Here is a 25,612-nt window from a genome sequence, read left to right on the forward strand (position 1 = left end):
CCATGTCACACCCCAGCCTGACCAAATAAATGCAGACAAACACAATATATTTCGACCAGGGCGTGACAATTGTATCTGGTCAAACACCATTTTCTTCCAGAAGTTTACTAAGGGTTGGTAACAGGCTGATTGTTCAGCTATTTGAGCCAGTAAATGGGGCTTTACTATTCTTGGGTAGCGGAATGACTATCGCTTCCCTCCAGGCCTCAGGAAACACACTTTCTAGTAGGCTTAAATTGAAGATGTGGCAAATAGGAGTGGCAATATCGTCGGCTATTACTATCTATCACTCCAATGTTAATGTGAAATTGTAATTATTTCTGTGAACTCTGGTTCATAGGCTCATGATTACTGCATACAATAGTGTTTGCCAGAGTTACACTGTTAGCAGTCAGGAAGTGTGCCCTAGTAGGAATATCACTTTGTGCAGCTCACCCTGCACTATCAGCAGAAGTATTCAGTGCAATTAGGGGAACATAAATTAAGGTACTTACATTATGTTTGCCAATGCCCCTAGGATCATGTACATTTGATGCAGCATCATGACGACTCATTGTCACAATGGTAGGGATTAACTTCGTTGGTCTTTGATCATTGAACAGTCATTGTTTCAACTCAGCCTTGAAATATGTGGACAGAGTCCAGGAGCCAAGATGATATGGATTGACCCTGTCATTCCTGTAGAGTATCTTCTGTTTCCAGGAGGTGTCAACGTTATCTATAAAAGTGTGTAGATGGGTGAGAGAGAAACATTTAATTTAATCCATTTTGACTGTAACACAACAAAATGTGGAATATGTCAAGGGGTATGAATACTGTCTGAATGCACTGTGCTGTACATAGAGAGATACACACCCGGGTTAATTTGACCTCTTGTGTGGATCATTTGTCCTTGCATTCACAATCGTTCTCACAAACTCCTGATCTCTTGCACTCTAGCACCCATCTCATGCTGGAGCCTACAAGTCTGAAGTCATAACCTATGGTATCTTGATCATTATCTCACCTAGGCGTTATTACCCTTAATTAGTTGCCAGCTGCCCAATTACAATGGCACATGGCTCAGCTCAATAGTAAGTCCTTAGCCCAAGGTTTCACATTAAATAATCACCAAAACACATCTGACTTTTCCAAAGACCACTGACACATTTCCCAAAAACTAGCCAGAGGCAGGAATGACAGGCAATAATTAAGTCAGTATCTTTCCACCTCTCCCTCACTCTGTATATATTTGCATCTGACAAACAAAGCACGAACCACAAAGATGGTTTCTAATTTCTTATCTGCATACTTTGCTATGTTTTGACAAACAGGGCAGACTGAACAGAGAGAGGCGGGTCTGTAAGTTGGTACTCAGCCCAGTAGTTATACTGGTTTGGTTCCATGGAAGTCAAGCAAAAACAAAGAATCATTTGAAAAGTGCATGAACAGTGCACAAACTATTTAGACCCAAACTTACACAACTGCCAACGTGTCTAGTGAGAGGAGAGGAAAGAGAATTTTAATGGTGACATCATTTCTACTAGTGGACTCCGAAGACTCCAAACGTGTGTAGTGAGAGGAAAGGAAGGGACTTCTAACATTAATCTACAAGTACTGTAAGATCTGAAAACACCGCAAAGATCAACATAACTTTTTTCTGATGTCCCGCGGAGGGTGTACAGCAGAATCCAGCAGCATGCGATACTGACAGAATGACAGGTGAGTGAGTAAAACTCTTTCACACAGAACTGTTTAAAAACAGTAGCCACAGGGAATCAGGGACTAGTGCAGACCTGACCTGACAAGCCCATACCTGCTTTTGCATCAATGGAAGCTGGGTGAATTTTTATCCAATTATGGATCATTTAGGGAATTTTGACTGATTGTGAAATGTTCAATGTGCTTCCCGGCAAGAGCTGTGTCAGTCAAATCAAAGTTTATTTGTCACGTGTGCCGAATACAACAGGTGTAGAACTTGCAGTGGAATGTTTACTTACAGGCTCTAACCAATAGTGCAAAAAAGGTATTAGGTGAACAATAGGTAGGTAAAGAAATAAAACAACAGTGAAAAGACAGGCTATATACAGTAGCGAGGCTATAAAAGTAACGAGGCTACATACAGACACCGGTTAGTCAGGCTGATTGAGGTAGTACGTACATGTAGATATGGTTAAAGTGACTATGCATATATGATGAACAGAGAGTAGCAGTAGCGTAAAAGAGGGGTTGGCGGGTGGTGGGTGGGAGACAATGCAGATAGCCCGGTTAGCCAAAGTGTGGGAGCATTGGTTGGTCGGCCCAATTGAGGGAGTATGTATATAGTCCGGGTAGCCATTTGATTACCTGTTCAGGAGTCTTATAGCTTGGGGGAAAAGTTAAACCCTATGCAACCTGGCCTCAGGACGATTTGTACGTTTTGGAACGTAAATGTGAGTCCCTTCAATTCGTATGATGTATTATGTTACCAGACAGAGGTACACAAATATACACTCCAAAGTTTACATCTGTTTAAAACTTTGTCAGGATCGGTGTCCCGTCCACGGGACGGTTGAGCTAACGTAGGCTATGAGGTGGTAAGTAACAAGAATGTTTCCCAGGACATAGACATATCTCATATTCGCAGAAAGCTTAAATTATTGTTAATCTAACTGCACTTTCCAATTTACAGTAGCAGTGAAATGACACCATGCTATTGTTTGAGGAGAGTGGACAGTTTTGAGCTTGAAAAGTTATTAATAATTAATTCGTTAGGCACATTAGGGCAGTCTTGACACAACATTTTGAACACAAATGCAATGGTTCATTGGATCAGTCTAAGATTTTGCACATTCATTGCTGCTATCTAGTTGCAACTGGCCTGGAATAATACATTATGGCCTTTCTCTTGCATTTCAAACATGTCATTTTAGGTGAAAATTGAAAGAACGGGGTTAATCCTTAATGTGGCCAGGTTGGCCTATGGCAAGGATCCCAACCTACAGTACATCCAGCCACAGGACCATTTTTTTTCGGGAGCGTATGGTCGGTGCCGGAACAAAATAAATCATATGTGCACTGAAATTGATCGCAAAAAGTCCAAACAGTCAAAAACATTGAAACATAATTTCAAACCTTGATTAAATTACATCTCTTTTTAGGAGTGGGAATACTGGGATCACTTTAAGCTGATTTCCTGGAGAAGTATTTATTTTTGCTCAATTTTTTTTGTTAACCTTTATTTAACTAGGCAAGTCAGTTAAGAACAAATTCTTATTTACAATGACAGCCTAGGAACAATGGGTTAACTGCCTTGTTCAGGGACAGAAATACAGATGTTTACCTTGTCAGCTCGGAATTCGATCTATCAAACTTTCGGTTACTGACCAAACACTCTAACCACTAGGCTACCTACCTCCCCGACTTGGGGGACCAAATAAAATCTCCCGCGGTCCGGTCCGCCTGTTGAAAACCCCTGCCCTATGAGCTGGTGCTACAATGAATTCGCCCTTGTGAAATTTAGGGACAGTTTCCCTGACACAGATTAAAGGGGAGTGTCACGCCCTGATCTGTTTCACATGTCTTGTGCTTGTCTCCAACCCCCACCAGGTGTCTCCCATTTGTCCCCTGTATATTTATACCGGTGTTTTCTGTTTGTCTGTTGCCAGTTCGTCTTGTCCCATCAAGTCCTACCAGCGTGTTCCCGTGTTTCCTCTGCTCTAGTCTTTGCTTTTTCTAGTCTTCCCAGTTCTGACCTTTCTGCCTGTCCTGGCCCTGAACCTGCCTGCCGACTCTGAGACTCGTACTATTCGCCTCCTGCATCTGAGTCTTAGCCTGAGCCGTGATAGTACGAACGGGTCATGACTGAGCCAGTAGACTCGGACCAGCTCCGCAACGCTGTCTCCTCCCATGGAGCCACCATTAGAAGACATGAGGAGTTACTTCACAACCTTGTGGAAAGATTCCAGACATTAGTGGAATGCCACAAAGTGCTGTCCATACATTGCTGGAGCAAGTCTGTGGATTGTCTACTAGGCACCCAGCCACTACCGTAATTCCCCTGACTCTCAGTAACCCTGCCACCAGGCTTCTTCCCAGCCTACCCCGGTGTCCCGAGAACCTCACTTACTTCCTCCGGAGTGCTACACTGGAGATTCTGGAACCTGCCAGGCTTTTCTCTCCGAGTGTTCCCTCATCTTTGATCTGCAGCCTTCTTCGTTCACCTCGGACCAATCGAAGATAGCGTAACTCATAATGCTGATGTGCGGGAGGGCTCTTGCCTGGACTACGGCGGTGTGGGAGCAACAGTCCACCGTTTGCCTCAGTCTGGAGGAGTTTGTGGCGGAGGTACAAAAAGTGTTAGATTCTCTATTGTCTGGGAGAGAGGCTGCTCGTAAGCTGCTCCAAATAAATCAAGACTCCTGTAATGTGGTAGACTACGTGGTGGGTTTAACTGAGATTGCATGGAACCCGGAAGCCCTGTTAGACACATTGTTTCACAGATTATCAGAGGTGATTAAAGACGAGCTTGCCCATGGAGGGAGCTGCCCAAGGACCTCGACTCCCTCATAGCCTTGACCAACCGGATCTATGGGTGGCTATGGGAACGTAGGAGGGAGAGGGAGCCTGTTCCTTGATTTCCACCTCATCTCTGCGGAATCCCGGAAATCCCAGAAGTCCACATTTCCGAGTGAATCCAATGACTCCCGAGTTCTCTCAGAAATCACAGAGGGTGCATACTCGCCCCTCTGGAGCCAATGCAACTTGAGGGCTAGATTGTCTCCTGCCGAAAGGTTACACAGACCGAACACCAAGAGCTGTCTGTATTGTGGGACAAAAGGTCATTATGTTTATATTTGTCCTGTAAAAAGACCCGGCTCATCAGGAGGTATGAGTATGCTGGTGGGAATTACGGAGAATTTCCAGTCTCCCCTTACTCGTAACACTCTCCATGCCATCCTACTGTGGGGTGAACAGTCCAAATCTCTCCGGGTACTCATTGACTCTGGGGCTGACAAGAGTTTTATGGACGCTACCCTGGTGTCAGAGTTGGGAATCCCCACTCAAACCCTCTCCATTCCCATGGACGTCAGAGCGCTGGATGGGCATTCTATTGGCAGAATCACCCACAACACGGTTCCTATCAACCTGTGAGTGTCAGGCAACCACAGCGAGTTAATCCAGTTTCTACTTATTGAATCCCCTCAAGTAGCCGTTGTGTTGGGGTTTTCATGGCTCCAGAGACACAATCCCCTTGTGAACTGGACTGGAGCCCATTCTGCCACGCGCAAGTCGGCACAGGCTGTCCCGGGACATTGGGTAAAGCCTCTGATGTCACAACCGTTCCGACAGAATACCAGGACCTCCAGGAGGTTTTCCGCAAGGCCCGTATCACCTCACATATTTATTTTTATTTTATTTCACCTTTATTTCACCAGGTAGGCTAGTTGAGAACCTGGTCAGGATAAAGCAAAGCAATGTGACAAAGATAACAACACAGAGTTACACACGGAGTTAACAATAAACAAGCCAATATCACAATAAACAAGTCAATGACACAGTAGGAAAACAAAGTCTATATACAGTGTGTGCAAAAGTCACGAGGAGGTAGGCAATAAATAGGCCATAGGAGCGAATAATTACAATTTAGCAGATTAACCCTGGAGTGATAAATGTGCAGATGATGATGTGCAAGTAGAGATACTGGTGTGCAAAAGAGCAGAAAAGTAAATAAAATAAAAACAGTATGGGAATGAGTGTTTTATGAGTTGATAAAGTTAGAGATTACATTTCTGGTATTTGGATAACATTCTAGATAATTATAGAAATTTGAGAAATAGATGTGTTGGGCCAAACTTGCTATTTTTGTCTCCCGTGTTTCAGAACCGGGTAGACTCGGTCATTATTCATTTAGAGAGAGCCAGCCGATTGAAATTTGAGGAGATATTAGCTGACCAAGCGATAATCTCAGTTCCCCACATTTTCAGTTGCGTGGATAGGACACAGGCGTATCTTTGTCCTACAATTACAATGAGTTCCGGTAACTTAGTGCTAGCAAAGAAGAATGATGAAAATGGTTTGAATGTAAGATGATTACTAGTAAAACTGTTTCCTTTTTAAGGATGTTATGCTTGAAAGTGTACAAAGTAGAATTAGCTTACACGAGATGCTAAGCTATCATAGGAAGAGCAGCCATTTTGTTTTTCCTCTGTCAAGTTGAAATTCCTCCGTCTTGGTGACGGAAGTCCCGCCCCTTTGTACTTCCGTTTGATTTCAGCTTTCTGCGATCAGTGACCCCAGTTGGTGAAGAATCGCCAGTACATTTTTGATACATAATTATTTAGGTGACACCCAACATGTATCACGTTTAACAAGTGGTTACTTATGATATCCAGCCAGTCTCAACTGATTGGATATCGATGACTCTTTCAATTGAACTAATAAGTAAATGTCAGACTTACCTTTTTCAAATGGACATTTGAAATATTATCCAATTGATTGGTTTCTACAAATGAGACAATTTAAACTTTTCCACATTAACCTTGATACAGCAACGCTATCAGGTTAATTCAAGTATAATTCCCAAATAGCCTATACAGGTTTGATTAATCAGTCACATTTGCTTTTGCAAAGCTTATTCAGTACTACCCAGTACTGAAGGAAGTCCCGCCTTCGCGGGAATCCCATGTGGCTTTGGCTTTATGAATAAGTAACCCCAGTGGTGAATATACCCTAACGTTTGAACTACGGTTCACACTTATGATAATTCAGCCAATCTCAATTGATTGTATGTAATCTTCTCATTTAATTTAATAAGTTAAATTGTCGAAAATACCTTTTCAGGTTCTTCTAAGTAAATGAGACATTTTAAACTTTTCCATATTAACCTAGATGAAGCAACGCTTTCAGGTTAATTAAAGTTGAATTCCCAGATAGCCTATCCAGGTATGATTAATCATTATCATTGATTAATCAATTCAATTTGCTTTTGCAAATTCATTCACGTTCATCTCCCACATTACGGATAGAGTAGTGATAGTTCATTAACGTCTATAAAGAGATTAAAATCATCTTTGTAGCTTCCATCGTATTCCAAAACCCGATTTTATTTTTTTAATGTTCTAATAATGTGCAAGCTATAAGAGGGGGAAGTCTCCACTCCCCCGCTAATTAGTGAACCCTCACCCAAAAATGGATTGATCTCTGACCTCAGCAGCGATACAAACCCTAATTATGCCATTAGTGGAAAAACAGCTGAAATTGCGAACAACGTTCTCCAAAATCTATCATCAAATGCAGGCTTTGTAACGGTTCTCTCCACTTTGGCCCTTACATATCGCCATCACAGATTGGCATTGGTTCAGTACCGCAGTGCTCAGCAGAAACACATGCAAGACATGGCTGACATGAAGGGACAGGTGGAGAGAACCAAGCAACTATTGACAAAAGCAGGAAATTAAAACATTCTGCAAGCTTTTGAAATAGGAACAATTAAAAGTAACTGCAAATACTTATGATGATGAACGAGCACAAAATCTTCAACAAAATAGTTTTCTACGGGAATAACTTGATTTAGCCAAAAATGAATACGATGTAGTCCACTCCAAACTAGATAAATCTGTCGAGTTATCTACAAACAGGAGCACGAAATGTGATAACGTGCAGGCAGTTTTGTTGAATGTTACTCAAAGTAACGATGTTCTACTCCAAATGCTGCAGAGCAAAGATAATTAGTTAATGAACACAATAACTAAGTTGGATGACAAAACAGCAGGACTCATTGAAATAGCTAACCAAATGAATGAGGAGAGAACTCAAGTGATGAAGATGGAAATATTGATTTTTAAGCAAAGGGAGGAAATCTCATCACTAAACCTCTCGCTTCGTACTCAAGACCTCTATCTGCAAACCATGACAAATAGGTATGAGACCGAAAGGAGCAATTGCGACACTCACGTGTCCAAAATCAGTACTCTAATGCAATGCAGCAGAATACCACCCTTAGGTACAATCTGGTGGAATTCCAGAATGGTCATGTGCTGCAGCGTGACTACCCAACCAAGCTACCAGAGCCCGGTATTCAAAGGAGTGAAAACGATAGAAGGTTTCAGATTTTGCCTCCCTCGTGTCCCTCAGTCTTCTCCTCTTGGCCATTCGGCACTGAGTAAAATGGAGCATCTTCGCCACCAAAGCTTGGCTTCTCCTCTTGGCCTTTCGGTCCCAATTTCCCCACAGGATGAAGCCAACCCTTTCCACCCGCTTAGCGCGTAATTCCTTGACAAACCTGTCAAAAATTTCCCCACCTTTTGACTCTGTTCCAGGTCAGCCAAACAATACTGAGACGTTCCTAGCTGACAAAGAGGAGGCATTGGATGGCTACCCGAACGCTACGGGTTCTAACAGGCTTTACCTGTTGAAGTAAGACCAGCTGGCTGGTGTGTTTACGGACATATTCAATCAATCCTTATCCCAGTCTGCTGTTCCCAAATGCTTCAAGAGGGCCACCATTGTTACTGTTCCCAAGAAAGCTAAGGTAACTGAGCTAAACGACTACCGCCCGTAGCACTCACTTCCATCATCATGAATTGCTTTGAGAGACGAGTCAAGGACCATATCACCTCCACCCTACCTGACACCCTAGACCCACTCCAATTTGCTTAACGCCCCAATAGGTCCACAGACGACGCAATCGCAACCACACTGCATACTGCCCTAACCCATCTGGACAAGAGGAATACTTACATGAGAATGCTGTTCATCGACTACAGCTCCGAATTTAACACCATAGTACCCTCCAAACTCGTCATCAAGCTGGGTCTCGATCCCGCCCTGTGCAACTGGGTACTGGACTTCCTGAAGGGCTGCCCGCAGGTGGTGAGGGTAGGTAACAACATCTCCACCCCGCTGATCCTCAACACTGGGGCACCACAAGGGTGCGATTTGAGCCCCCTCCTGTACTCCCTGTACAACGGTACATTTAATAAGGATTTATGCTCGGATCACTTAAAAAAGGTACTTTTAGGCCTTTTGACTCCACAGCTACAGTACTCACCAGTTTCTTCACAGAGGTTCATAGGTTATCCCAGTAGACTGCCCGAAACTGGTGCCTTACAGCTCTCAACTTATCATGTACAGTTGATGTCGGACGTTTACATACACTTAGGTTGTAATCATAAAAACTCATTTTTCAACCACTCCACAAATGTTTTGTTGACAAACTATAGCTTTGGCAAGTCGGTTAGGACATCTACTTTGTGCATGACACAAGTAATTTTTCCAACAATTGTTTACAGACAGATTTATTACTGAAATATTCATAATTCACAATTTGAGTGGGTCAGAAGTTTATATACACTAAGTTGACTGTACCTCTAACCAGCTTGGAAAATTCCAGAAAATGATGTCATGGCTTTTGAAACTTCTGATAGGCTAATTGACATCATTTGAGTTAATTGGAGGTGTACCTGTGGATGTATTTCAAGGCCTAACTTCAAACTCAGTGCCTCTTTGCTTGACATCATGGGAAAATCAAAAGAAATCATTCAAAACCTCAGAAAAAAAATTGTAGACAGCCACAAGTCTGGTTCATCCTCGGGAGCAATTTCCAAATGCCTGAAGGTACCAATTTCATCTGTACAAACAATAGTGCACAAGTATAAACAACATGGGACCACGCAGCCATCATACCACTCAGGAAGGAGATGCGTTCTGTCTCCTAGAGATGAACGTACTTTGGTGCCAAAAGTGCAAATCAATCCCAGAACAACAGCAAAGGACCTTGGGAAAATGCTGGAGGAAACAGGTACAAAAGCACCTATATATATCCACAGTAAAACGAGTCCTATATCAACATAACCTGAAAGGCAGCTCAGCAAGGAAGAAGCCACTGCTCCAAAACCGTCATAAAAAAGCCAGACTATGGTTTGCATCTGCACATGGGGACAAAGATTGTACTTTTTGGAGAAATGTCCTCTGGTCTGATGAAACAAAAAATAGAACTGTTTGGCCATAATGACCATTGTTATGTTTGGAGAAAAAAAGGGTAGACTTGCAAGCCGAAGAACACCATCCCAACTGGGAAGCACGGGGGTGGCAGCATCATGTTGTGGGGGTGCATTGCTGCAGGAGGGACTGGTGCACTTCACAAAAATAGATTGCATGATGAGGAAGGAAAATTATGCGGATATATTGAAGCAAGATCTCAAGACATCCGTCAGGAAGTTAAAGCTTGGTCGCAAATGGGTCTTCCAAATGGACAATGACCGGAAGCATACTTTCAAAGTTGTGTCAAAATGGAGGTATTGGAGCAGCCATCACAAAGCCCTGACCTCAATTCTATAGACAATTTGTAGGCAGAACTGAAAAAGCATGTGCGAGCAAGGAGGCTTTACAAACCTGACTCAGTTACACCAGCTCTGTCGGAGGAATAGGCCAATATTCATCCTACTTATTGTGGGAAGCTTGTGGAAGGCTACCCAAAGCATTTGATCCAAGTTAAACAATTTAAAGGAAATTATACCAAATTCTAATTGTGTGTATGTAAACTTCTGCCCCACTGGAAATGTGATGATAGAAATAAAAGCTGAAATAAATCATTCTCTCTACTATTATTCTGACATTTCACATTCTTAAAATAATTGGTGATCCTAACTGACCCAAGACAGGGAATCTTTACAATAATTAAACGTCAGGAATTGTGAACAACTGAGTTTAAATGTATTTGTCTAAGGTTATGTAAACTTACTTCAACTGTAACTATATCTCTTAAGTTTACATTTCCCAGCTGTCTGAAGTTTGAATAAGATGCATGTATAAGTATAAGAATAAGTATAGGAATACTTTATAAGAATACTTTTGAAAAGATAATGTGATTTAGTCTAAATTTAGTCTAAATGAGAATTGATTGTTTTATAATAACTAATGCACAGTCAGTAGCCACGCCTAGTTAGGCACAAACATGATGAGACGGCCCTTTTCTACCCAAGTATGAACGCCCCCGTGACACAATTCACACCAGACCACGCAAACCACGGTTTAAGCTAAGGTTGCAAATGGTTGAATTTCTAAGACCAGAAAATATGAAGCGTTAGCTACATGCTGAAATGGTTGGCACTACAACTCTACCAAAGGACAAGACCCGAGAACGTGGAGATCATTCCCACGTTGAAATGGCAAGGACATCTACAAACTAAAGAACAATTATGCATACTGCAGCTGTTTAAGTACTTTAGTCTGGTAAACGCTTCCAATCTAAGAACAGTTCCGAATGGTACTCTGAAGTACCCATTATAACAACTACGACAGACTGACTCCTGGGGAAAGCAAACAGAGACTTTCTGTTGATTGACACTCCAGCAGACGGACTGGCGACCACAGAGAAAGACAAGACATACACTCTTAAATATGTAAATTGCAATTTATTTCAAATGAGCGGTCGTTCATGTAAGGTATTAGCAATGCCTATGAGTGTAGTTCAGCTATGAGTTTCCCTCTCTTAAGCCGTCCATATTGGTTTCGTCCACTAGGGACTTTTTCTTTGTATCATGTAATGCTCAATGTATGAACTAACTGGGTGTGTGTTTCATGTATTTCTGTGAAATTATTATTTAATTAGTAAATAAATAATTAAGCCAATTTCTATATCGCTGATTCATAATTTATTCTCGGGTTCGTGCAGATATCCAAGGGTTTGCGACATTCAGTATTGAGAACTGATGAGGTAATGAAAGTAGATTAATACAAGTACACAATAAGATATGAAAATATCTGAAGAGTCGATTCGGAAAATAGAGACTCTATAAACATTTTCCCATGGTGCCCCGACTTCCTAGTTAAAAGTTTACGTGATTAGTTTAATCACATAATAATTACTAATAGAGAATTGATTTGATAAAATACCAGTCTTCACATTTAATGATACTCACAGACACAGGCGTCACTGTGAACTCACATGTAATCTAATGCAATCTAATGATCAAATAGCTTGCACACGCATGAGTGCACACATACACCAAATTTTTTCCTGACAATTTCAGACTAGGCAAACACTCATCTAACGGCCATGCTGCTTCATGAACACAAACAAAAACAATTATTGATACTGTCACTGAATGCAAAGAGAACTGGGGTTTAGCCCCTGTCAGTCTGCCCTCTGAATTTGCTTTACGTTCTGCTGTATAGACTAGGCGAACACCTTGCAAGAAAGCTGTGCATAATGGGAACTATTAATGACCTTATCCATGGTGCTTACTAACAGTGGTATTTCCCCCTTATGGTAACTGTCCTTCTAACAATAGGGTAGTGGGCTATGTGAGCACACCCAGTAAAACAAGTTATCTTGGGATCCTGGAGACCAGGGGCTATGCATGTGTATGTGTCCCATATCAAACTGCTCTCCAAATCCACTACAACACTGCTATTTTCAGCACCCTATAAACAAATAGTCGCCAACAAGATTGAGTAACTTAACCTGTAGGTTAATCTTACATTACAGTGGACAAGTGAAAATAAATGATAGGCCTATCCAATGGCTGTGGTAGGAATGATAAATGAAGAAGGGGTTTTACGCAAGTATCACGCTTTCAGGTAAGACCCAAATGCAGACTGTGTTGAAGCAACAACACTTGTAACAACTTGTAACAACACAAGTAACAACTTGTGGAGGTCTACAATTGTTTTTCTGAGGTCTTGGCTGATTTCAAAGCTCCAGAATTCCTTTGTGGAGATGGGAGAAATTTACAGAATGACAACCATCTCTGCATCACGCCACCAATCAGGCCTTTATGGTAGATTGGCCAGACGGAAGCCACTCCTCATTAAAAGGCACATGACAGTCCACTTGGAGTTTGCTAAAAGACACCTAAAGGACTCTCAGACCATCAGAACCATGATTCTCTGGTCTGATGAAACCAAGATTGAACTCTTTGGCCTGAATGCCAAGTGTCAAGTCTGGAGCAAACCTGGCACCATCCCTACGGTGAAGCATGGTGGTGGCAGCATCCGATGTGGGAATGTTTTTTAGCAGCAGAGACTGGGTAACTAGTCAGGATTGAGGGAAAGATGAACGAAGCAAAGTACAGAGAGATCCTTGATGAAAACCTGCTCCAGAGGGCACAGGACCTCAGACTGGGGTGAAGGTCCACCTCCAACAGGAAAATGACCCTAAGCACACAGCCAAGACAATGCAGGAGTGGCTTTGGGACAAGTCTCTGAATGTCCGTTAGTGGCCCAGCCAGAGCCCGGACTTGAACCCGATCAAACATCTCTGGAGAGACCTGAAAATGGCTGTGCAGCAACGCTGTGCTTCCAACCTGACAGAGCTTGAGAGGATCTGCAGAGAAGAATTGGAGAAACTCCCCAAATACAGGTATGCCAAGCTGGTAGCATCAAACCAAAGAAGACTGTAGGCTGTAAACACTGCAAAAGGTGCTTAAACAAAGTACTGAGTAAAGGGTCTGAATACTTATGTAAATTCTAAAAACTGTTTTTGCATTGTCATTATGGAGTATTGCGTATAGATTGATGAGGGGGAAAACAATTGAATATGTTTCAGAATAAGGCTGTAACGTAACAAAATGTGGAAAAAGTCAAGGGGTTGCGTGTCATTATTCTCGAAATATTGCCACTTTATTCTTGAAATGTTGTCACTTTATTCTGGAAATATTGCCCCTTTATTCAGAACATATTATTTCGACCTTATTGCAGCTTTATCTCTAAATATTGCCACTTTTTTGAAAGTATTGGCATACAACAAATTATAATCTTTCTACCACCCCTCGCAGTTTTTGTTTTTTCACTTGGCCCTAATACTCTTCTGCAGACCAACACTTTACATATTTTTGTTCAGTTTATAAAGCGATCTATAATGACGTGTAACCCCGCAACACTTTAGGCTAAAAACAAGCTTTACATTTCACAAGAAAGACAGGATTCCGATGTACATGTGGATATATTTGGTTAATTGACATTGAGGCTGAGTTATGACCTTCTAACGTCGAGGAGACAAAACAATTGACTTGGCGTGGGAAGTAATCGAATGCGTGGGAAGTAAATGAGAACTTAGGGCTTTACCCAGCAGCTTGACTGTCGCCATCAATTGAGCTAATCACTTTTTGAAAAAGATGAACTAAATTAATACTTGAGGGTTGAAATAAATAAGGCTACAATATATTTGTTAGTGGAATAATATTTGTAAAAAAATAGTATAGACTTTTTTTCTCCCATACTTATTGTCATGAAATTGCTTACGCAACTGAAAAGATTTGGCGTGGGTCCTCAGACCCTCAAAAAGTTCGACAGCTGCACCATCGAGAGCATTTTTATTTTATTTTATTTATTTAACCTTTATTTAACCAGGTGGGCTAGTTGAGAACAAGTTCTCATTTGCAACTGCGACCTGGCCAAGATAAAGCGTAGCAATTTGACACATACAACAACACAGAGTTACACATGGAATAAACAAAACATACAGTCAATAATACAGTAGAAGAAAAGAAAAGAAAAAGTCTATATACAGTGAGTGCAAATAAGGTAAGTGAAGGAAATAAATAGGCCACGGTGGCGAAGTAATTACAATATAGCAATTAAACACTGGAATGGTAGATCGGCAGAAGATGAATGTGCAGGTAGAGATACTGCAAAGGAGCAAAATAAATAAATAAATACCAGTATGGGGATGAGGTAGGTAGATAGATGGGCTGTTTACAGATAGGCTAAGTACAGGTGCAGAGATCTGTAAAAATGCTCTGACAGCTGGTGCTTAAAGCTAGTGAGGGAGATATGAGTCTCCATTTTCAGAGATTTTTGCAATTCATTCCAGTCATGGGCAGCAGAGAACTGGAAGGAAAGACGACCAAAGGAGGAATTGGCTTCGGGGGTGATCAGTGAGATATACCTGCTGGAGCGCGGACTACGAGTGAGTGCTGCTTTGGTGACCAGTGAGCTGAGATAAGGTGGGGCTTTACCTAGTAGAGACTTGTAGATAACCTGTAGCCAGTGGGTTTGGCGACGAGTATGAAGCGAGGGCCAACCAACGAGAGCATACAGGTCGCAATGGTGGGTAGTGTATGGGGCTTTGGTGACAAAACGGATGGCACTGTGATAGACTGCATCCAGTTTGTTGAGTAGAGTGTTGGAGGCTATTTTATAGATGACATCACCGAAGTTGAGGATTGGTAGGATGGTCAGTTTTACGAGGGTATGTTTGGCAGCATGAGTGAAGGATGCTTTGTTGCGATATAGGAAGCCAATTCTAGATTTAATTTTGAATTGGAGATGCTTAATGTGAGTCTGGAAGGAGAGTTTACAGTCTAACCAGACACCCAGGTATTTGTAGTTGTCCACGTATTCTAAGTCAGAGCCGTCCAGTAGTGATGCTGGACGGGCGGGCAGGTGCAGGCAGCGATCTATTGAAAAGCATGCATTTAGTTTTACTTGCGTTTAAGAGCTGTTGGAGGCCACGGAAGGAGAGTTGTATGGCATTGAAGCTTGTCTGGAGGTTAGTTAACACAGTGTCCAAGGAGGGGCCAGAAGTATACAGAATGGTGTCGTCTGCATAGAGGTGGATCAGAGAATCACCAGCAGCAAGAGCAACATCATTGATGTATACAGAAAAGAGAGTCGGCCCGAGAATTGAACCCTGTGGCACACCCATAGAGAATGTCAGAGGTCCAGACAACAGTAACTTGGCTTTCGAAGACCTTAGAAAGACAGGGTAGGATAGATATAGGTCTGTGGCAGTTTGGGTCTCGAGTGTCACCCCCTTTGAAGAGGGGGGTGACCGTGGCAGCTTTCCAATCTTTGGGAATCTCAGACGATACGAAAGAGAGGTTGAACAGGCTAGTAATAGGGGTTGCAACAATTTCAGCCGATAATTTTAGAAAGAGAGGGTCCAGATTGTCTAGCCCGGCTGATTTGTAGGGGTCCAGATTTTGCAGCTCTTTCAGAACATCGGCTATCTGGATTTGGGTAAAGGAGAAATTGTGGGGGCTTTGGCGGTTGCTGTAGAGGGTGCCGGGCAGTTGACCGGGGTAGGGGTATGACTGGCATCATGACTGGTTGCATCACTGCCTGGTATGGCAACTGCTCGGCCTCCGACCGCAAGGCACTACAGAGCGTAGTACATCACCGGGGCCAGAGGAAGGCCGTAAAAAGAAAAATATTCCAGCCACCCTAGTCATAGACTGTTCTCTCTGCTACCACACGGCAAGCGGTACCGGAGCGCCAAGTCTAGGTCCAAAATGGCTTCTTAACAGCTTCAAATGGCTACCCAGACCATTTGCATTGCCCTCTTACCCCCTCTTTTATGCTGCTGCTACTCTCTGTTTATTATCTATGCATAGTCACTTTAACAACTCTACCTACCTATAACTCTATGCACATATTACCTCAATTACCTTGACTAACCGGTGCCTCCGCACATTTACACTGTACCGGTACTCCTGTATATAGCCTCTCTACTGTTATTTTACTGCTGCTCTTGAATTATTTGTAACTTTTTCACTTATCTATTTTTAACTTAACACTTATTTTTCTTAAAACTGCATTGTTGTTTAAGAGCTTGTAAGTAAGCATTTCAATGTCAGGTCTACTACACCTGTTGTATTCGACACGTGACAAATACAATTTGATTTGAAAAGATGTAATGAGTCATGTTACACTACATTGAATTACTGGAAATTCTCTTCAAAACAACAAAGAATTTCTACATATTTCTACAATAATTAAAGTAGGCCCAAATACAGGCTTGCCTCCAACCTTGACCATGCAACAGCATTGACTTCACACACATCTTTAACTTATTTGGTCTTTCACACTATCTAGTGTAAGTCAGTGGAACAATTCATATTCCCTACAATGGGCTAAATATAGAGTAATTAGTGTGTTTGGAAGAACTGGAAGAACACTACTGTTATTTTCCATACTTCTTTTATTCCACTTCTTCCCAGTTTTGCCAGTGCAACTTGGCCTACTTATTTGAAGTCTGATATTGTAACGGATTTCCTCCTCTTTTCTGAGGAGGAATAAGGATCGGACCAAAGCGCAGCGTGGTTAGTGTTCAGCTTATTTAATAATAATCAAAACTGAACAACAACAACAACAACAACAACAACCAAAACAGTTCTGTCTGGTGCAGACACACAAAGACTGAAAATAACCACCCACAAAACACAAAGGAAAACAGGCTACCTAAATATGGTTCTCAATCAGGGACAACGATAGACAGCTGCCTCTGATTGAGAACCATATGAGGCCAAACACAGAAATAGAAAATCTAGAAAAACTAACATAGACTGCCCACCCCAACTCACGCCCTGACCATACTAAAACAAAGAATAAAATAACAGAACTATGGTCAGAACGTGGCAGATATGGTAATAGTTCTCTTTGAAAAAACATTTAATGACGGCATGCATTTTTGTAGGCATTTCATATCAGCTGTGTCCTGGACATTGTTGATTGGAAGTCATAAAACATTTGAAAAGAACATATTGAAATGCCCCTTGCCTCAAGTAACTCTGTTCCAAGATGGCGTAGCAGTCAGACGTCTTGTCGTGTCACTTGTATATATCGTTTTTTTAAACATATTTTTCTTCGCATATCTTTTAAAACATTTTGCGAAACCTCAACATCTAAATACTCTCCTGCAACCCGCCTCACCCAATGTAGCGTGGATCTGCTTTTTTTTCTAAAGTATTTATATTTACTTCGGATCCGAACCCCTCATCTGAAGCTAGCGGTCTTCAGCTAACCGGTCATCAGCTAAACTTTAGCTCAGAAAGCTCTTGCCAGTTTCGAACATGCAACTCTAACCAGAGCATAACGGACCTATTATTTTTTTATATTTTTTATCCCCGGATTCCCACCGCAAACGGAACATTCTCATCTGGATCTTCGCAACAAGCTAACTAGCTAACCACAACCCCGGATGATTACTCCTGGCTAGCGTTTCCATCCACTTAGCTTGAAGCTAGCCCAACCAGAGCTCCTGTGCTACCACCGAAGCATACTCCTGGGCTACAATATCAGGACCCACGACCGGTCTATCGATGTCACCGCATGAAGAGGCATAAACAGACTCAACCCCTTGCTATCTGCTTGCTTGCTAATTCGGCCTGCTAACTGCTAGCTTGCTCAGCCCCTGTCTGCTAACTGCTAGCTTGTTTAACCCCGGCCTACTAACTGTTAGCTTGTTAGCACAGGCCTGCTAACTGTTTGAATCGCCACGTCCCCAGCCAGCCCAACCACTCACTGGACCCATATTTACTTTCAATCTCTTTTCGATTTTTAATTCGATTATACCTCCCGGTAACCTGCCTCACCCAATGTGATACGGAATCTGCTGTTATTTTTTATTTTTCGAACACATTCAAGAACCTACAGAAGCTAACCAGCTAACTAGCTACAAGCTATTTAGCCATGGTTAGCCACTGCTAGCGGCTTACCTTCTGCACAGCCAGCCAGTTTTTATTTACCTAGATAATACTCGCCAGTCCAGCTTCCCTGCCCCATCCACCGCTGCCCCTTGGACACTGATCACTTGGCTACATAGCTGATGCATGCTGGACTGTCCATTAATCACGGTACTCCATTCTGCTTGTTTATGTTTTATCTGTCGGCCCCAGCCGCACTCAGGCTCTGTGTGTAGTTAATCCGACCCTCCCTGCCTAGTCAACGCCATTTTACGTGCTGTTGTTGTACTAGCTGATTAGCTGTTGTTGTCTCACATACTGTTTTAGCTAGCTCTCCCAATTCATTACTGTATGCCTTGCTGTATGTCTCTCTCAAATGTCAATATGCCTTGTATACTGTTGTTCAGGTTAGTTATCATTGTTTTAGTTTACAATGGAGCCCCTAGTTCCACTCTTCATACCCCTGATACCCCCTTTGTTCCACCTCCCACACATGCGGTGACCTCACTCATTACAACCAGCATGTCCAGAGATACAACCTCTCTCATCATCACCCAGTGCCTGGGCTTACCTCCGCTGTACCCGCACCCCACCATACCCTTGTCTGCGCATTATGACTGAATATATTCTACCATGCCCAGAAATCTGCTCCTTTTATTCTTTGTACCCAACACTCCAGGCGACCAGTTTTGATAGCCTTTAGCCGCACCCTCATACTACTCCTCCTCTGTTCCGCGGGTAACGTGGAGGTAAACCCAGGCCCTGCATGTCCCCAGGCACCCTCATTTGTTGACTTTTGTGATTGAAAAAGCCTTGGTTTCATGCATGTCAACATTAGAAGCCTCCTCCCTAAGTTTGTTTTACTCACTGCTTTAGCACACTCTGCTAACTCTGATGTCCTTGCCGTGTCTGAATCCTGGCTCAGGAAGGCCACCTTTCTTTCCATACCCAACTATAACATTTTCCGTCAAGATAGAACTGCCAAAGGGGGAGGAGTTGCAGTCTACTGCAGAGATAGCCTGCAAAGTAATGTCATACTTTCCAGGTCCATACCCAAACAGTTCGTACTACTAATCTTAAAAATGACTCTCTCCAGAAATAAGTCTCTCAATGTTGCCGCCTGCTACCGACCCCCCTCAGCTCCCAGCTGTGCCCTGGACACCATTTGTGAATTGATCGCCCCCCATCTAGCTTCAGAGTTTGTTCTGTTAGGTGACCTAAACTGGGATATGCTTAACACCCCGGCAGTCCTACAATCTAAACTATATGCCCTCAATCTCACACAAATCATCAAGGAACCCACCAGATACAACCCTAAATCTGTAAACAAGGGCACCCTCATAGACGTCATCCTGACCAACTGGCCCTCCAAATACACCTCCGCCGTCTTCAACCAGGATCTCAGCAATCACTGCCTCATTGCCTGTATCCGCTACGGAGCCGCAGTCAAACAACCACCCCTCATCATTGTCAAACGCTCCCTAAAACACTTCTGTGAGCAGGCCTTTCTAATCGACCTGGCCCGGGTATCCTGGAAGGACATTGACCTCATCCCGTGAGTTGAGGATGCCTGGTCATTCTTTAAAAGTAACTTCCTCACCATTTTAGATAAGCATGCTCCGTTCAAAAAATGCAGAACTAGGAACAGATATAGCCCTTGGTTCACTCCAGACCTGACTGCCCTCGACCAGCATAAAAACATCCTGTGGCGGACTGCAATAGCATCGAACAGTCCCCGCGATATGCAACTGTTCAGGGAAGTCAGGAACCAATACACGCAGTCAGTCAGGAAAGCTAAGGCCAGCTTCTTCAGGCAGAAGTTTGCATCCTGTAGCTCCAACTCCAAAACGTTCTGGGACACTGTGAAGTCCATGGAGGACAAGAGCACCTCCTCCCAGCTGCCCACTGCACTGAGGCTAGGTAACACGGTCACCACCAATAAATCCATGATTATCGAAAACTTCAACAAGCATTTCTCAACGGCTGGCCATGCCTTCCGCCTGGCTACTCCAACCTCGGCCAACAGCTCCACCCCCGCAGCTACTCGCCCAAGCCTCTCCAGGTTCTCCTTTACCCAAATCCAGATAGCAGATGTTCTGAAAGAGCTGCAAAACCTGGACCCGTACAAATCAGCTGGGCTTGACAATCTGGACCCTCTGTTTCTGAAACTATCCGCCGCCATTGTCGCAACCCCTATTACCAGCCTGTTCAACCTCTCTTCCATATCGTCTGAGATCCCCAAGGATTGGAAAGCTGCCGCAGTCATCCCCCTCTTCAAAGGGGGAGACACCCTGGACCCAAACTGTTACAGACCTATATCCATCCTGCCCTGCCTATCTAAGGTCTTCGAAAGCCAAGTCAACAAACAGGTCACTGACCATCTCGAATCACACCGTACCTTCTCCGCTGTGCAATCTGGTTTCCGAGCCGGTCACGGGTGCGCCTCAGCCACGCTCAAGGTACTAAACGATATCATAACGGCCATCGATAAAAGACAGTACTGTGCAGCCGTCTTCATCGACCTTGCCAAGGCTTTCGACTCTGTCAATCACCATATTCTTATCGGCAGACTCAGTAGCCTTGGTTTTTCTGATGACTGCCTTGCCTGGTTCAGCAACTACCTTGCAGACAGAGTGCAGTGTGTCAAATCGGAGGGCCTGCTGTCCGGTCCTCTGGCAGTCTCTATGGGGGTGCCACAGGGTTCAATTCTCGGGCCGACTCTTTTCTCTGTATATAATCAATGATGTTGCTCTTGCTGCAGGCGATTCCCTGATCCACCTCTACGCAGACGACACCATTCTATATACTTCCGGCCCGTCCTTGGACACTGTGCTATCTAACCTCCAAACAAGCTTCAATGCTATACAACACTCCTTCCGTGGCCTCCAACTGCTCTTAAACGCTAGTAAAACCAAATGCATGCTTTTCAACCGTTCGCTGCCGGCACCCGCACGCCTGACTAGTATCACCACCCTGGATGGTTCCGACCTTGAATATGTGGACATCTATAAGTACCTAGGTGTCTGGCTAGACTGTAAACTCTCCTTCCACACTCATATCAAACATCTCCAATCGAAAATCAAATCTAGAGTCGGCTTTCTATACCGCAACAAAGCCTCCTTCACTCACGCCGCCAAACTTACCCTAGTAAAACTGACTATCCTACCGATCCTCGACTTCGGCGACGTCATCTACAAAATAGCTTCCAACACTCTACTCAACAAACTGGATGCAGTCTATCATAGTGCCATCCGTTTTGTCACTAAAGCACCTTATACCACCCACCACTGCGACTTGTATGCTCTCGTCGGCTAGCCCTCGCTACATATTCGTCACCAGACCCACTGGTTCCAGGTCATCTACAAGTCCATGCTAGGTAAAGCTCCGCCTTATCTCAGTTCACTGGTCACGATAGCAACACCCACCCGTAGCACGCACTCCAGCAGGTGTATCTCACTGATCATCCCTAAAGCCAACACCTCATTTGGCCGCCTTTCGTTCCAGTTCTCTGCTGCCTGTGACTGGAAGGAATTGCAAAAATCGCTGAAGTTGGAGACTTATCTCCCTCACCAACTTCAAACATCTGCTATCTGAGCAGCTAACCGATCGCTGCAGCTGTACATAGTCTTATCGGTAAATAGCCCACCCAATTTTACCTACCTCATCCCCATACTGTTTTTATTTATTTACTTTTCTGCTCTTTTGCACACCAATATCTCGACCTGTACATGACCATCTGATCATTTATCACTCCAGTGTTAATCTGCAAAATTGTAATTATTTTATTTTATTTATTTTATTTTGTTTATTTTATTTTTTTCTACTGTGTTATTGACTTGTTTATTGTTTACTCCATGTGTAACTCTGTGTTGTCTGTTCACACTGCTATTCTTTATCTTGGCCAGGTCGCAGTTGCAAATGAGAACTTGTTCTCAACTAGCCTACCTGGTTAAATAAAGGTGAAATAAATGTAAAAAAAATTAAGTATCTTGTTTAGTCCTTTTAGTACTTCAAACCAATTTGTCAAGTTTTCATTCCATTCTGGTCAACATCGTATATGTTCGCTTTGCTATTTTCTAATAATGAACATAGCATACCCCTTCTTAACATTTAACAAGTTGACCCCTGGTTATGATAGTGATAATAATGTGTCTGTGTCTCTCCCCAGCTCCGTGGCTTGAAACTTCCCACTGGCTTGACTCCACCCTTCCACCAGTGACCCTTCCCCTTAGCAACCACACGGTGAAGACATTGACTAGCAACCAGTCCTGTAGCGGTGAGGATGAGGTCTTTAAATACAGAGCCTACACCGTCACCTATCTACTTGTGTTCCCTATAGCATTGCTTTTCAACAGCGGAGCGCTGTTCGTGTTCCTGCGACTGAAGTCCAAACGCTCTCCCTCTTCCATTCTCATGACCAACCTTGCCCTATCAGACGCATGCTTTTCCCTTACCCTGCCGTTTCGATTGGCCTACTACTTCAGGGGCGCTCACTGGGACCTCCCTGATTGGCTGTGCCGACTCTGTGTGTTCTGCTTCTACCTCAACCTCTACACCAGGTACGCATGTGCACACACACTGCAAAACAGTTGTTCACTAAAAAAAAACACACACAGTTATTATAATGTGAGGTGACCCTGCTTGCCCAGAAAGGCACCTAACTAATAAGCTATATTATTATTCCCTTTCCCTATAGCATTCTCTTCCTGACTGGACTGAGCGTGCTCCGTTGGTTGGCCGTGCTGAAGCCTCTTCATCATCGAGCATTGGCCACGCCCCACCGAGCTTCATTGGCCTGTTTGGGCATCTGGTTGTTTGTGGGTGGAACTTCGGTACCCTTCCTATTTTCGGGGACCAGGGTGAGGGCGGGACTAACACGCTGCTTCGAGCCCCGTAACTCCGCCTCCTGGAAGAGGATCTTCATTCTCAACTACGTGGGCGTGACATTCGGCTTCCTGATCCCATTCGTCACCATCCTTGGTTGCTACGGCAGCATCATCCGCCGACTGACAGCTACATCCATAAGCCAGAAGCTACAGACAGGAAGCCTGAAGAGTAGCCATGGTAGACGTCATCGTCAGTCTCTGTGTCTAGTCGCCATGGTGATCTGCACATTTCTACTGTGCTTCCTGCCCTATCACGTGGCTCGCTCGATGCACCTGCACGCAGTGGTGGGCGGGTGGGACTGCGTTGTTACTGCAACACAGCAGCGGGTGTTGGTGGTGACGCTATGTCTGGCGGCGGCCAACAGCGTGCTGAACCCTCTGTTGTATTACTGTGCAGGGGAGTCCTTCAGAATGACCATACGCAATGCCTCGTCACGACGACGGTCCCTCTCCTCCCTAACTCAGGGCAGCTTGCTGTACTCTCACAGGAAGAGGAGTATTCCAACAAAACCCACAATGCTAGACACACCCCTCGCTCAACCCCTATCCCTTCCTGAGTCCATACCAGACACACTCAGCCCTGTGAACAACAGTCCATAAAGGATTCAAAACCTCTCCAGAATCAGAGACACTTTTCTGCATGTGTAAAATGGAGCCCTGAGGCCTGAACCAGAAACACACACACCCCCTCCAGTAAAATCCACGAGAGGAATGTCTTTGTTATTAACAGGCTCTTCCTGACGAAAATCTAACAGGGTCAAAAGTGGACACTGGAACAATAATTCTAACATAAGAATGTGGGGAATGGTCAGTGGGGAGCTAATGAAAACTAATGTCATAATGGTTTTGATTTTGTGATGTCGTTAAAAATCATATGGACGAAATACTGTAAAATACTGTAAAATACTGGAAAGTATATCCCCTTTATCTGTCAAGTTTCCATCCAATACGTTGTGCATATAATATGAAAAGATTAAAGTATTTTTTGTTAAGATAGGGACATGATTTTAAGAGCCATAATAGAAAATTGTTTTACATAACTTTGTGCATAGTAAGTAGCCACGCCCCAAGTGAGGTCAGAGAGCATGTCCGACTGACAGAACTGTCCTCTTTGGCCAGAGGGCATAAAAGGACTGCTAACAGAGATTAACATTAGACCATGAAAGACAGGGAGTTGCAGCCCACATCTAAAGTGGTATAAAAGCTGAATCTCAGAGACCAGGAAATGTGAGGCGGGAGCTACATGTTTGAAATGGTTGCAACATTGAACCTGAATACGAGGTGAAGAAATAAACTCACCTTCCTTTAGACCAGAGAGAAGGCGAACTGCAGGTCATTTCCATCGTGGTGCGAATCCTGAATAACAACATGAGGGGGAAAACAAAATCTCCTCTCAGACAATCACTGAGACAGCTGATTAGCTATCTTGAGTAAAATATCTAGAAAAGCAAAGTGAGACTATCCTACTACGCTCATCACCAATGGGAACTGTCGACATGTCTGGCTAGCTATCTTCCAGAGTGAACAACAGTAGAAGAGGGGGAAAGGGAAGATCCCTTTCGGACAATCAGAGCCATACAGCTTGCCAATGAAAAGCCAACAACCTTCCCAAGGAGGGATGGTTCCGACCGATAAAAGGCTCTCACATGTAAATACATTCATGATTTCTTGTTCAAAATGGGCAGCGGTTCGTGTGCCAACTATATGATTACTGTGAGAATAGTTCTGAAATGTATTGACGATATGTGTCTTTTTCTCTCCCTCTCTCTCCCTCTCCATGTCGTTGTGTAAAAAGCCACCATATTGTAAAAGTCCGCTAGGGACCTTTGTCTCATATACAGTGCCTTGCGAAAGTATTCGGCCCCCTTGAACTTTGCAATCTTTTGCCACATTTCAGGCTTCAAACATAAAGATATGAAACTGTATTTTTTTGTGAAGAATCATATAGTCAAGGACCATATCACCTCCACCCTACCTGACACCCTAGACCCACTCCAATTTGCTTACCGCCCAAATAGGTCCACAGACGATGCAATCTCAACCACACTGCACACTGCCCTAACCCATCTGGACAAGAGGAATACCTATGTGAGAATGCTGTTCATCGACTACAGCTCGGCATTTAACACCATAGTACCCTCCAAGCTCGTCATCAAGCTCGAGACCCTAGGTCTCGACCCCGCCCTGTGCAACTGGGTACTGGACTTCCTGACGGGCCGCCCCCAGGTGGTGAGGGTAGGCAACAACATCTCCACCCCGCTGATCCTCAACACTGGGGCCCCACAAGGGTGCATTCTGAGCCCTCTCCTGTACTCCCTGTTCACCCACGACTGCGTGGCCACGCACGCCTCCAACTCA

General features: G+C 43.7%; 1 protein-coding gene across 1 annotated transcript; it reads left to right on the plus strand.

Annotated features, from left to right (window-relative positions):
• Positions 1–1,424: 1,424 nt before the first annotated feature.
• Positions 1,425–25,472, plus strand: LOC135527175 (cysteinyl leukotriene receptor 2-like). The gene is made up of 3 exons (XM_064955807.1): positions 1,425–1,701; positions 22,537–22,927; positions 23,065–25,472. Exons 1-3 carry the CDS (start codon positions 1,695–1,697, stop codon positions 23,852–23,854), a joined length of 1,188 nt encoding a protein of 395 aa, XP_064811879.1. The 5' UTR covers positions 1,425–1,694; the 3' UTR covers positions 23,855–25,472.
• Positions 25,473–25,612: the final 140 nt, after the last annotated feature.

The sequence above is a fragment of the Oncorhynchus masou genome, chromosome 5 (assembly GCF_036934945.1).
Source record: "Oncorhynchus masou masou isolate Uvic2021 chromosome 5, UVic_Omas_1.1, whole genome shotgun sequence".
NCBI classification, from domain to species: domain Eukaryota; kingdom Metazoa; phylum Chordata; class Actinopteri; order Salmoniformes; family Salmonidae; genus Oncorhynchus; species Oncorhynchus masou.